The 12,891-nt window shown below is 45.2% G+C and overlaps 2 protein-coding genes across 6 annotated transcripts in view; one reads left to right on the top strand and one right to left on the bottom strand.

Moving 5' to 3' along the window:
* FAN1 (FANCD2 and FANCI associated nuclease 1) overlaps positions 1–4,955 on the top strand; it is a 29,295-nt gene extending 24,340 nt beyond the window's left edge. For 2 of the 5 annotated variants that reach the window (XM_060097503.1, XM_060097504.1), the window contains exons 11-14: positions 419–522; positions 1,058–1,252; positions 1,884–2,012; positions 4,711–4,955. In XM_060097503.1, coding sequence (XP_059953486.1) covers positions 419–522; positions 1,058–1,252; positions 1,884–2,012; positions 4,711–4,848 — 566 coding nt within the window. In that variant the 3' untranslated portion in view covers positions 4,849–4,955. The other 3 variants (XM_060097507.1, XM_060097505.1, XM_060097506.1) reach the window with 2 other exon arrangements.
* Positions 4,956–6,213: 1,258 nt separating this feature from the next.
* Positions 6,214–12,891, bottom strand: part of MTMR10 (myotubularin related protein 10) — a 45,692-nt gene continuing 39,014 nt past the window's right edge. The window contains exons 14-16 of the mRNA XM_060097501.1: positions 12,141–12,311; positions 10,715–10,897; positions 6,214–9,618 (exon numbers count right to left, since the gene is read on the bottom strand). Of these exons, the coding sequence (XP_059953484.1) occupies positions 9,022–9,618; positions 10,715–10,897; positions 12,141–12,311 (951 nt within the window). The 3' untranslated portion in view covers positions 6,214–9,021. The remainder of the gene's footprint in view (positions 9,619–10,714; positions 10,898–12,140; positions 12,312–12,891) is intronic.

Raw genomic sequence — 12,891 nt, 5'->3', positions numbered from 1 at the left:
GGGCGCCCAGACTCCTTCCCAGAGGGCTTTTCCAAGTGAGGCCGAGGGACCCCATGCCCCAGAGCCCCTCAGGGGATACCCCCGCCTCCGAACCCACCGAATTGAACCCCCAGAGCCCGAGGAGGGAATCTGCTTTTATTTATTTTTAGACGTGTTCTTTAGGTTTTTCCACTCTAGCTCCAAAACGTGCATTTGAATTTTCTCATGATTACTAAGATTTTTTGCCTTTAAACAAGGCTTCTGAATATAAGCAATATAATGTAAAAAAATGACCTAGGAATGGAACAGAAACAGCATTTGCATTTGAATGTAAAATGTTTGCTATTTCCTTCAAATTGAGTAGGCAGTAGGATATGGTGGTGGTTTTTAAAAAACAGAAGAAATGGATTTTTCTTGTGTGTGTGTGACTTTGTCTCAGGGATTCATGGGGAAGGGTCCACCTTCAGCACGCTGTACGGCCTCCTCCTATGGGATGTCATCTTCATGGACGGGATACCAGATGCCTTCAGAAATGCCTACCAGGTAATCATGGCACGTTTTCAGGCAGCAGAGACTCCTGCACGCGCGTGAGTCACTCCCGCCTGGGTGCCCCGCCTCTGCAGCCATCAGAAACTTGCCCCTCTTTTGGATCCTGGTGCTAATTCCACCATAAGAATAGCTTTTAATTTTAAAATGTGATTCATACAATTTAAAATGTAAGTATGTTAAGGTTTAAACTTTAAGCCTACTTTACTGGAATCATTCCGTTTGAAACTTTTAGTGTAAGTTCCTTCAGCTTCACCCTGGTGGGCCCAGGTGCTCTCACATGCTTTGTCACATGTGCCTGCTAAGAGTTCCACCAGTTTAACCTAAAAGCTCCTTTTGCAAATTATTACTCTAAAAAACCCAGTGTAATAAGTTGCTTTTGTATCAGATTACTTAGGTAATTTTTACATGTCTTTTGAGAAAAAGAACGTGTCAACTTCATCAGATTGGCCAGTTTCCAAATTTGATCTTCACTCTTCTCATGACTCCGGCCTCCCCAGGCACAGTGTGAGCTTATTTTCCCTGCACACAGGCGGCCCCTCTGGACCTCTGCACAGACAGCTTCTTCGCCAGCAGAGCACCGGCCATCGAGGCCCGGCTGCGGCAGATTCACGGTGCCCCCGCGGAGAGCCTGCGGGCCTGGGTGGCAGCCGCGTGGCAGGCCCAGGAAGGCAGGGTGGCCTCCCTTGTCAGCTGGGATCGCTTTGCTTCTCTTCAGCAAGCCCAGGTGATGGTCTGCAGGCAGGATTCCGTGATGCGGGGTGTCCTTTTGGCAACTGTAACAAAACACACACACGTATGCGACGTGCACATGTATGTGTGGGTATATATGCACACACACACGTAGGGGTGTGTGTGTGTGTGTGTGTGTGTGTGTGTGTGTGTGTGTGGTACCCCAGCCCACAGGCCTTTGTTACTGAAGGAACAATCACAAGCATGAACAAGCCTCAGTTATGCCTTCTGCCCATTTGGTTGGCAGCTTCCCTTGGCCTGGCCTGTGGCCCCTGGAGGGTGGACACCGTCCCTGTCCTGTGACTGCTGGCCTCTGAGGGTCATCACTGTCACATTCCTGAGTGCTTACCCCAAATTCCCTCTTCCTTAGCTGCTCCCTGGATGTTCCCGACCGGGCAGAAGCTTGGTAACTGACCCAAGGAGAAGTGGTCCCCAGAGCTTGCCGGGGGCATTTTAGCCCCTGGCTCTGGAGCCCCAGCACAAGCAGCAGAAGGGCACTTGGTGTTCCTGGACACATCTCTGCTGAATGACACATGGAGTCCCTGCCCCATCTCACAGTCACTGGGGTGGGGCTTCAGGGTCTCCGTCCCAGGGGAGGGCTGACTGTCCCTGTGTTTCGTGTCCAGGATCTTGTGTCCTGCCTGGGGGGCCCCATCCTCAGTGGTGTGTGCCGGCGCCTGGCCATGGACTTCCGACACTGCCGAGGGGGCCTCCCTGACCTGGTGGTGTGGAGCTCCCAAAGTCACCACGTTAAGGTCAGTTGAGCCAGAATGGAAAGTCATGTTGGTAACTTTAATGATCAACTTAATCAAAGGCCACAATCTAGGCATTTCTAGCATGGTTGTTGACAAGGCTGAATCCCTTGAAGGCTGCTGGACTGAGGGCTGGGGTTGTTTGGAGGCTGGTTGGCAGAGGTGCCCTCGGTGCTGGCATGTGGGCCTCTCTGCAGGCAGCTCCCCCGATGGCAGCGTATTTCATCTGAGCAGGTGAGTGAGAAGGGCCAGGGTGTGAGCAAGACGGAAGTCAGTCTCTTAGCAGCTGATCTTGGCAATGAAGTTCCATTGCTTTTGCTGTGTCCACTGTTAGCAGCAAGTCCATGCTCAAGGTTGGAGATTTTGCAGGTGTGAGCACCAGGAGGCCAGGACGGTTGGGAGCTGTTTTCTAAGCTCCAGGAGTGAGCACTTCCTCACGTGTTGTAGGCTGGATGCCTCCCTTGCCTCACCCTGCTGCCCATCACAGGCTGGTGGCTTCCTTATTATTGAGTTTTGAGATGAAAAAAACCTCTGGTACAAGTCCTTTTTGACAAAGTCACAAACTAATCTGTTCTTTAATGAATCATGCTTCCAGTGTCATATGACGTCTCTGACTGTAATTGTGGATTTGGTTCTTTCTCCCTTGCAGTTATATCAATGTTTGCTTCATGTATTATTCGATGTATAAACCTAGGGTTGTCATGTCTTCTTGATGAATTTAACTCTTTATCATTATGAAATGACCTTCCTTTATTCCTGGGTTCTTTGCTCTGAAGTTGAACTGATACATAGCCACTCCAGCTTTCTTTTGGTTAGTGTTAATGTGATACTTTTTCTATTCTCTTACATTTAACATATTTTTTCTTTATATTTGAGTTTCTTATATATCCTTGTAGGCAGCATTTACCTGGGTCTTACTTTTTAATCTAATTTGACAACCTCTGCCTTTTAATTGGGTATTTGGAACATTTACATTTAATGTTATTCATGTTTGGCTTTAAACCTGTCATCTATTTTTGTTTTTTTTAAAGGATGCACTTATAAATTAATTTGTTTGTTTATTTTTGGCTGCGTTAGGTTTTCATTGCTGCGTGTGGGCTTTCTCTAGTTGTGGCAAGTGGGGGCTACTCTTTGTTGCAGTGTACAGGCTTCTTATTGTGGTGGCTTCTCTTGTTGTGGAGCATGGGCTCTAGGTGTGAGGGCTTCAGTAGTTGCAGCACTCGGGCTCAGTAGTTGTGGCTCGCAGGCTCTAGAGCACAGGCTCAGTAGTTGTAGCGAACTGGCTTAGTTGCTCCGTGGCACATTGGATCTTCATTTATCATGCACATAACAACAGTATATTTTTATGCACATAACAACAGTGTATTTTTATATCTCCTCTCCCAGCCTTTGTGCTATGTTCATACATTATACCTCGACACGTTATAAACCCTGTGGCACATTATTTTTGCTTTCTACAGTTGACTGAGTCTTTATATTTACTCATGTAGATACAAATTCTGATGTTTGTTATTCCCTTATATAGATCCAGATTTCCATGTACTATCATTCTCTTCTTGACTGAAGAACTTCTTTTAACATTTCTGGAAATGGAGGTCTGCTAGTAATGAATTATTTAGGTTTCATATATTGATATTTTAAGACTTTTAAGTCTTTGTTTTTGAAAGATATTTTTTTCTGGGCAAAGAATTCTGTTGACAGTTTTCAATACCTTAAAATATTGGTCCACTGTTGTCTAGCTTGTATTGTTTTCAACGAGAAATCAGTAGTCTTTCCCCTCTGGCTTTTAAAAATTCTGGTTGCTTTTAAGAGATTCATTTTTTCACTGATTATGCAGTTTAGTTATGATGTTTCTTAGTGTCGTGTTCTTTATGGTTCTGTGCTTGGGGTTCACTGAGCTTCTTGGATCTTTGGGTTTAGTTTCCATCAGATTTGAAAAATTTTTGGCATTATTTCTTCAAATATTTTTCTCTGTCTTCTTCCCTTTGGGGACTCTAATTAAACTAGTCTTAGGTTGCTGAAATGCTCTCATTAAAAATTTTTTTTCTATACTTCATTTTGGATAGTTTTTATTGCTGTGTTTTGAATTTTGGTGATCTGCAGTGGACAAAACTGACACAGTTATGCTTTCATGGAGCTGATGTGTAATGAGCAGTTTTATCTTGTGATAAACACCAGGAAGAAGTGCATAGGAAGGACCCTTCTTAGAGATGAATTTAAGCTGAGCATGGAAGGAGAAGACGTCAGACATGTGAAGAACAGGGAGACATGTCCTAGGCAGTGGGAACAGCAAGCATGATGAATGTCTACCCTTTGGTTGGGCAGATACTGTCTGTCTCGGGAACTGAGAGGAAGCCTTTGGTGTGGTTGGCGGGCGCCAGATTACAGTTTTGTAGGTCATGGCAAGAAGTTTGGGTTTAATTGCAGACCTGACAAAAAGTGATTGAGGGGTGTTAAGCAAGAGAGTAACAGTGCAGTGTGTGCTTTAAAACTATTTTTCAACTGCTGTATTACGAATCGATTTCCTAATTCTCTGTGAACTGTCTGGTTTCTACAGAAAAGGAAACTTTCTCATTGAATTTCATATGTGTATGTTTAGTTGCTATACATATGTAAGTACAGCAGCATAGAGGATAAGCCATCTAAATAGTTGTCAGTGGAAACTACCGTAGTTTACCTGAATGACCCTTCTGTCTCCCAGCTGGTGGAAGTGAAGGGCCCCAGTGACCGTCTTTCGCAAAAGCAGATGATCTGGCTGGATGAGCTGCACCGGCTGGGGGCAGACGTGGAGGTCTGCCACGTGACTGCTGTCGGAGCCAAGAGCAGGGGCCCCATCTGAGAGCTGTGGGCTTGGGAGCATCTGAGAGCATCAGAGGCGTCAAATGTCACTACATCTTATTTAATTTTGATTTTGTTGTTGTTGTAATAAACCTGGCAGTGTAAGGACTCATCACTGTACAGTGTCTGTGTATCACAAACCTTGGTATTGGCTTCAGCACACTCACTGATTCCACACAGCAGGTAATGAACTTTTAAAAAGGTCAAAACCTTGGTGGCCATTTCAGGAGCTAGATGCATGTGACTTATAGGAAAGCTGGAAACCGCCCCCCCCCCCAAAAGGAGATGATTCACAGCTTTGGGTCTTCTATAAAAGGAGCATACACAATGTTTCTTTCCAAAAAGTATATTGGAAATGGAGATTCCTTAATTTATCTATGTTTTTCTATACTGCCCTTACACATTTGGCTGCTAAAATTCTTGTTTTATGATTATCCAAGAAGGGCATAAACAGATGAAACTCTGATTTCTTTAGGAATTAAGAAACAAATTCTCATTAACTTCCTTATTATTTCTGTCAGTGCTTGCTCTCATTGGGCCTGTGTCACCAAAGGGAGGGACAGTTGTTATCAAAGGCAGTTGTCCCTTTTCGTCCTTCTCCTTGGGAACATCCCTAGTGACTAGAGGCAATTTCCTGTATACGTACAGATCTCATTTTAGTGTGCTTTGCAGATACTGCGTTTGTATAAGTCGAAGGTCTGGGGCAGCCCTGTGTCACGCGAGTCTATCAGCCCATTTTTCCAGCAGTATTTGCTCACTTCAGGTCTATGGGTCACATTTGGGTAATTCTCACAATATTTTAAACTTCTTCATCATCATTATATTTGTTATGGTGTGACTTGCTGAAGGCTCAGATGATGGTTAGTATATTTTAGCAGGACAGTATTTTAAAATACTTCAAGGTAAGAACACTTTTTTTAGACATAATGCTACTGCACACTTAAAAGACTACAGTATAGTGGAAATATAACTTTTATATGCACTGGAAAGCCAGCAAATTCACGTGACTTGCCTTATCGAGATACTCACTTTATTGTGGGGCTCTGGAACTGACCTGCAGTATCTCCAAGGTGTGCAGGTACAGGGCTGCCCGTCACTGTCGGAAGAGCCTTGGGCTGGGGAAGGTGGATGCAGGAAGGGGTTTATCAGAACGGTATGCCCAGGCGTGGCGGGCCAGGCTCCTGCTCCCAGAGACTAGTTCCAAGACCTTCTTAAGGCAATGGTACTCCCCAGCTTTTTAATTTGTTAAATGGAAGGACGAGTTAGAGACTGGTCCATGAACCCACATGGCCGTGACAACAGCCAGCTGTGAACTGAGGTTAGAAATGTTACCCATCTCTGCCTTGCTTTACAGCAGGCAGAGCGTCGGGTGGACGATACATAAGCACGGCTGAAGAAAACACCCTTGCTTCTTGATGCTCTGTGTTCTTGCAGGGGATTCGTATTGACAACGAAGGCAACGATTCCTGTGGAAATTTTATTAGCACTCAACACTTCCTTCACATTCACCACTGCTGAAAAGCAGGGTCTCTCACCTTTCTGCATATCCTACTTTAACCCAAGTCATAGTCAATTTTAGGCACAAAGGTTTTCATTTTCTCTCAAAATCAAGTTTTAACTGCTTGAGGTTACTGCTACAGCAAGCAGATTTTGTTGAAGGACGCGTTGAATAGTTTTCATCCTCTGTTAGCACAGATTAATATACTTTCTTAAATAAAGTTAGAAATTTTTGGTTTTAAAATTGGTTTCCATCACAAAACAACAGTAAGACGTGGTACACCTTTAAGTCCGATCCTAGCGAGTCCGGAGCTGCCTGACGCCTGTGTGGCCCTCTGTCAGCACAGGCTCTGTGTCCGCGTCCAGAACCACATTCGGACTCTGTCCCCACACGTCCTCCGTGCCAGGAGCGGTGCCAGGCAGCTCTGCAGGGGCCAGGACTCAAGGCTGTAATAGTTGTTTTTCATATTATGCACGATAAAGCTGTGGCACAATAATCATTATATAACAACTGTTCAGCAAAAATAAAACAAAAAACTATATTTTACTACATTTGATTATCGTACAAAAATATGCACATTTTCTATTTTAAAACAGTATTAATAGTACCTAATCATTTTTAAACTTGCAAGTTAACCCAAAAAAATTACTAAAAGGGTTAAAATAAATGTGAGAGGGAAGAAAGATATAAAGAAGTAAATGCTCAACCCAAAAAAACAATAACAAATTTAGATCAATTTGTAATAATAAAAAAGCAGCCTAACGAAAAAGGAGGAAGAATTATTACACTTCCAGTGGCAGGATATGCTGTGGGGTTTTCAGGGCACCGGAGCTGGTTTCCAATCAAGGACTTTAAAACGTTTAATGGCAACAGTGCTATTTATATAAACTAAGCCCTTACTTTCTAGACAAGTTGGCAAAACACTGGGTTTATCCACATGATGGATTTCTTAAGACTGCATAGGAACTTCTGTCCCTGTAAGTTCAGAGACATTATCCAACCATTTTTAAAAGGCAAATAATTCAAATAGAAACATCTATTTGTTACATATAAAGGTAAAACACACTGTTTTGAAAAAACTTGTTTTAGAAAAGGACATAAGCTAACTAGATACTCTACTATAAACGTTTTTTAAAAAGCTTAAGATGGCAGTTTAAGAAACTCTAAATAACAGCTACATTGAAGACACCCATCTTTTACACAGAAGTGAGGGGTGTCAGGGGGGGCTGTGACTGGCATGGCCACAGTAAGCTCCAGCTCTGGCCCACAGCTTTGGCTCGGTTCTTGTGACACAACCCGAAAACGGGAATTTGAGACGAGAGCACACCTGTCTGCGCCTCTGAACACCTGTCATAGGTTGGGTGGGGCGGGGTGCTCTCACCATTTGGTACAGTGGCAGTATTTTTTTTTTTTTTTTTTTTTTTTTTGCGGTACGTGGGCCTCTCACCGTTGTGGCCTCTCCCGTTGCGGAGCACAGGCTCTGGCCGCTCAGGCTGAGCGGCCATGGCTCACGGGCCCAGCCGTTCCGTGGCACGTGGGATCTTCCCGGACCGGGGCACGAACCCGTGTCCCCTGCATCGGCAGGCAGAGTCTCAACCACTGCGCCACCAGGGAAGCCCCTCAGTGGCAGTATTTTGAGAGAAGTCTGTTGTTACTCTCCTGTCCTCCCTTCCTAAGCACTAAGCACTCAGGTGACCTGACTCAAGACCTCATCACTGATTTCCACGGGAAAGTGCCCCAGGAGTGCTCCCCACTGGACTCTGACGGGGCCTCTACTTTGAGTGGGTGTCAGTGATGCTGCCGCACGACCCGGACCCTGCCTCACACCCACTGTGTTCGGTGACTTTCAGAGGGATGTGTGCCTCTGGGGACCCCTGGCTGTCGGTACTATGCTGAGGGTGACCAGCCTCTTTCCAATGTGCAGGGGGACTTTGACACCCTAATTTAAAAAACAAATTCTGTTTTACTCTGTGTTCTTCATATCTTAATATTAATGTCAAAGGCACTTCTAAATTTAATTAATTATCTATAGCAAATGCTTTTAAAGTCAACAGTGCATATCATTTTAAAGTTAGTCCTAAGGAAACTCATGATTTTAAAACAGTGATCTACGGTCCCAAAGTGATCTAAAATAAATTACAGTGTGAGAACACACAACTCTCAGGTGAGCTCAACTAGAGATAATAGAAAGTGACCAGATAAATACACAAATACCTACTAACGCCCACTGGGGGTTTACTGGATGCTTCTTGAAAATATACTAAACACTAATTTCTTAACCCTCCTGATGTCTGCTTCTCTGGGCTGCTAATCCAGCTGAGGATCAGGGAACCTTTAGAAGGTGGCTGGAAAAATGGATGTGGACAAAATAAATGTCGCAGACAAAACCTGTTTAGTTTGACCACAGTAATAAGGTCGTGGGAATGTCTGCCTGCAAATGATCTAAAAATGAGCCAGACCTAGAATGATAGAAAGAGGACATAAATAACAAAAGTTATGCCTATCTTTTAAAAATATTGTGAAGGAAGCATAATTCAACATGTTTTAAAGTATTAGTGCAAATTTCAACTGTTATTCTTACGTATAGAACGATTAGAGCTTCAAACGCCTCGGCCAGCAGTTTTACTTCAGAGAAGTTCTCTCGCTCCCTCAGGACGTTCAGAAAGCCACTCCGCCTCAGTCTTCATTTGCTAGTGTCTCAGTAGATAACCATATTTTGGCCCCACTTAAAAACTTGCCTAGCGGTGTCCCTGAAATGCTCCGTCTGCACAGATTGCCCACTGGGGAAAAGGGGAACGAGGACGAGAGGAAGTCCGGTGTCCCCGGGGCGTCGTGCGGGCCGCCAGCGCGGAAGTACAGCCTGCTCTGGACCAGCTCGGGGCAGGGGGCTTCCAGGGGGCTGCCCTGGGGCTGCCGCAGCGCCCTGCTCAGCACGTCCACCTCGTCCGCCAGCAGGGAGACCTTGTGGAAGGCCGTGATGAAGCCCCCGCGCTGGATCTGGGCCTCGGGGACCCAGCGGAAGTAGCAGAGTTTCCACAGTTTGATGTGCATTCCGGACAGAAGCGGCAGAATCACCCCGTGCAGGTCGGCCGGCTTGGAGAACCACTCTCGGAAGTACTGCTCCGCACCCCTGTCCTGGCTGTCGCTCTGCTCAGGGGGGTCCGGCTTTACTTTTAATATTAATGAATTTCTCCTGGGAAGTAACTCTTGGTCACTGATGATTCCATTCTTTAAGGAAGCTGGCATTCCTCTTAGTGTGGAGCTGTAGCTTTTCTGTACAGAAGAGAGATTTTAGCATTATTTTCCTGGAGCTTCCCTTTTTAGAAAGACAGTAGAAGTGTAATGGTAAATATAGACTCAGTATTAGGAAAAACTGGTAGAATTTCAACCTTAAAGGCTATTTTGTTCCTTCCCTGGTAATACTTATTCCAATCCTCCTCCACTGGAGTTTAACACTTTTAGGCCTTGATTCTGCCTAGGCTGTAGCCTGCATGGGGGTGGGGGGAGATATATCCTATCCATTATAGGCAGACCTCAGAGATACAGTGGGTTCGGTTCCAGATACCGGAGTAAAGCGAGTATTGCAATAAAGCAAGTCACACGAAGTTTTTGGTTTCCCAGTGCATACGTAAGTTACGTTTCCAATATACTGTGATCTATTAAGTGTGCAATAGCATTATGTCTAAAAAAAACTATGTACATACCTTAATTTAAGCACTTTATTGCTAAAAAATACAAACCATCATCTGAGCCCTCAGCGAGTTGTAATCTTTTTTCAATAGCAATTTTAAAGATCATTGATCACAGATCACCATCACTAATATAATAATTATGAAAAAACTTGAAATATTGTGAGAATTACCAAAATGTGGCACAGAGACACAAAGTGAACAAATACTGCTGGAAAGATGGCACCGACGGACGAACTCAACGCAGGGTTTGCACAAACCTTCAATTTGTAAAAAATGCAGTATCTGCAAAGTGCAATAAAGCAAGTGCAGTAAAACGAGGTCTGCCTATAATTTTCTAAGTGTGAATTTCTAAGATTTCTGGTCAGAAAAAAGCTAGACCTGCTGATTCTAGAACAGGCTGAGCTGACGGGCTTTAGGAGCAGGGCCCTGCCTGGGTACAGGGCTGCAACTGCTGACTCTTGAGATGACGACCAGCGCTGTGTGGGCCTCAGACAGCAAGATGAAAAGTCGGGGTGGGGTCATCTGAGTGAGAAAGTGAATGACCCCTCCAAACCTGCACTGGCAATGCTGTCATGGGAAATGACTGGACTTTTAATACTCTGTTCTGAAAAAGATGTTTTTGGTTATGTGTGAGCAAATACCAGGTTTTTTACTGTTAGTGCATTTCTGTAACTTACCTTTGTCCGTTTAAAAGACTTCACAGAACCGTTTTGTACACAAGGCGTGCTCTTTCCAATGTAAAAGGGGTTGTGGAAAAGGGTGCGATCCTTTGCTGTAAACTGAAGAGACCAGTCCCAAACTGAGGGGAATTTTAAACCCTTTTCATCACCCAATTGGATATTTTTGCTTATAGCAAATTCCTGCAGAATAAAATATTTGAACATTTGTGAAAAGATGCCAAACTAAGATTTTCTCATAGTAAATTGATTTCTGACGATCATTCATCATCATACAAATGAACTTTTCTGAACGAGAGCGACTCCAATCCCACTGGAGCAGCATGCTCCGCTTCCCGAGAACAGACATTCCTGGCGCCTCGCACGGAGGAGCGTGTGGACCCCTGAACCGCGAGGGGAGCTGGGCCCCTGGGCAATGAGTGTGTTGGTGAGTATGACTCGTGAATGGAGTTCTCCCTGGTGCCACGGCCTGAATAAATCCATCTCCTTATACATCCACACCCCCAATCCTGAACAACGCATTTCTTCAGGATGCTCTGCATGATGCTTCAGCTCACAGAATGTCTGCTCTACTGTTGATTTGATGAAGCAGTTTCATGGATGAGGAATCCAGGCTCAGCACCTTCCCAGACCCGGGCCTGAGGATCCCACAGCTCACTGTGAGGGCAGCCCCGCTTCCACCAAAGTCTTCCTGAAGGCCCACGAGAGCTGTCCTTTCTGTCTCTCTCAGTGGTCACTGCAGCATTTGTTGTCTACACCCATTGCTCCAGATGTGGGTGAGACAGAACTTGTGGTTCCGGAAGGTTCCACCAGGGGCAACCAGAAGCTATAGGTAGTTTCAAGTTTGGCTTGAGGCTCTCCTTACTCATGGTTCTTCCTCTCAGTCAAGGAATTGGGACTAGAAACCAATGGTCCTAACGTAAAAGTGACTGCCACACGGCATGAGGGTCTGAGCACATCCAGTAAGCAGCGCCCAGAGAGAACCGCAGTCTCACGTCACGCCTACATTTCCTCTCTCAAATTCTTCTCCACAGGACTCTTGAAGAAAAATAATTTGCTTTGTACAACTTTTATTCTACTGACCTAGGAAACAAATGTCCTCAAACAGCATCTTATCCATTACCCATTCAGACAGCCCCAATGTGAAAATATAAATACAAAAGCACGACATTTATGGCAGTTAAAATGATTTACGTCTTTCAATTGGCTTATTATGAACAATAAACATCAGAGAGAAATACATAAAATGCTCACTGATAAAAATGAAACAAGTTCAAGTTCCTGGATTTTTAACCATCTATAAATAATTCCTTCAGAAATGACCGCTTAAAATGGTAGCTAAGACAGTTTATAAACACACAGCTGATTGTACTTCGACGCTACCTCAATAAAGCAGTTCGCCCTGGCCACGGCGGGCGCCACTCACCGAGCTCTGCTGCACGCGCTGGTGCGGGGAGTTGAAGAGGAAGGTGCCGAACAGGGCCACACGGGTGCTGTCGTGCAGCACCGCCAGGTAGGTCTCGGAGAACTCGAAAGCTGCTGGGCACTGCTCCTGCAGCTGCCACGTGGCGTCCAGGAACAGCAGGAACACGGGAGCCTGGCGGACACACGTGGAAACGGGATTACTCAATGCTGCCCTTCAGTGTCCACATCTATTTCCAAACCTCTTGCTGATATGAAGGAAGAGATTAATAAGGAAACAGCGAGGCCTGAGCACTTGGCTCCAAAGCTGAGTGAAGGGTACGTGAGCACATTAGACGGCCATGTCTAACCTAAGAACTAGGCTGGCCTGGGACGCATCACAGCCCTCCTCTGCCTGCCAAGTCCACCAAGCTGAAGTGGCAAAGTCAACAGACGCGCAGGGTGTGGCCATGTGAATGGAGGACAGTGAAATACGTGTTTCACGTGTTCCAGCTGATCCTGGAAGCAATTCTTTAGAACGTTTAAAACAAAACAAAAAACCAAAAAACCCCAAGGCCAAGAAACAACTCTTCGGTGGACCCCGCAGACTCAGCATCTGGAAACCTTCTCGGAGTTTCAGAAAACAGCTGGTCACGTGGTGCACCCCCAAGTACAGCAGCTTACGACAGCTACTGTGACAGCTACTGCATCCTGCCCAGTGCTCCCCCGAGTCCTAGCGTTTCAGAAGTGAAGCATTCACTGTTGAGGTTTCCTCA

This window comes from Mesoplodon densirostris, chromosome 4, assembly GCF_025265405.1.
Source record: "Mesoplodon densirostris isolate mMesDen1 chromosome 4, mMesDen1 primary haplotype, whole genome shotgun sequence".
In the NCBI taxonomy this organism is placed as follows: Eukaryota; Metazoa; Chordata; class Mammalia; order Artiodactyla; family Ziphiidae; genus Mesoplodon; species Mesoplodon densirostris.
Note: the sequence above shows the minus strand (reverse complement) of the source record. Positions and strands in the feature narration are given on the sequence as shown.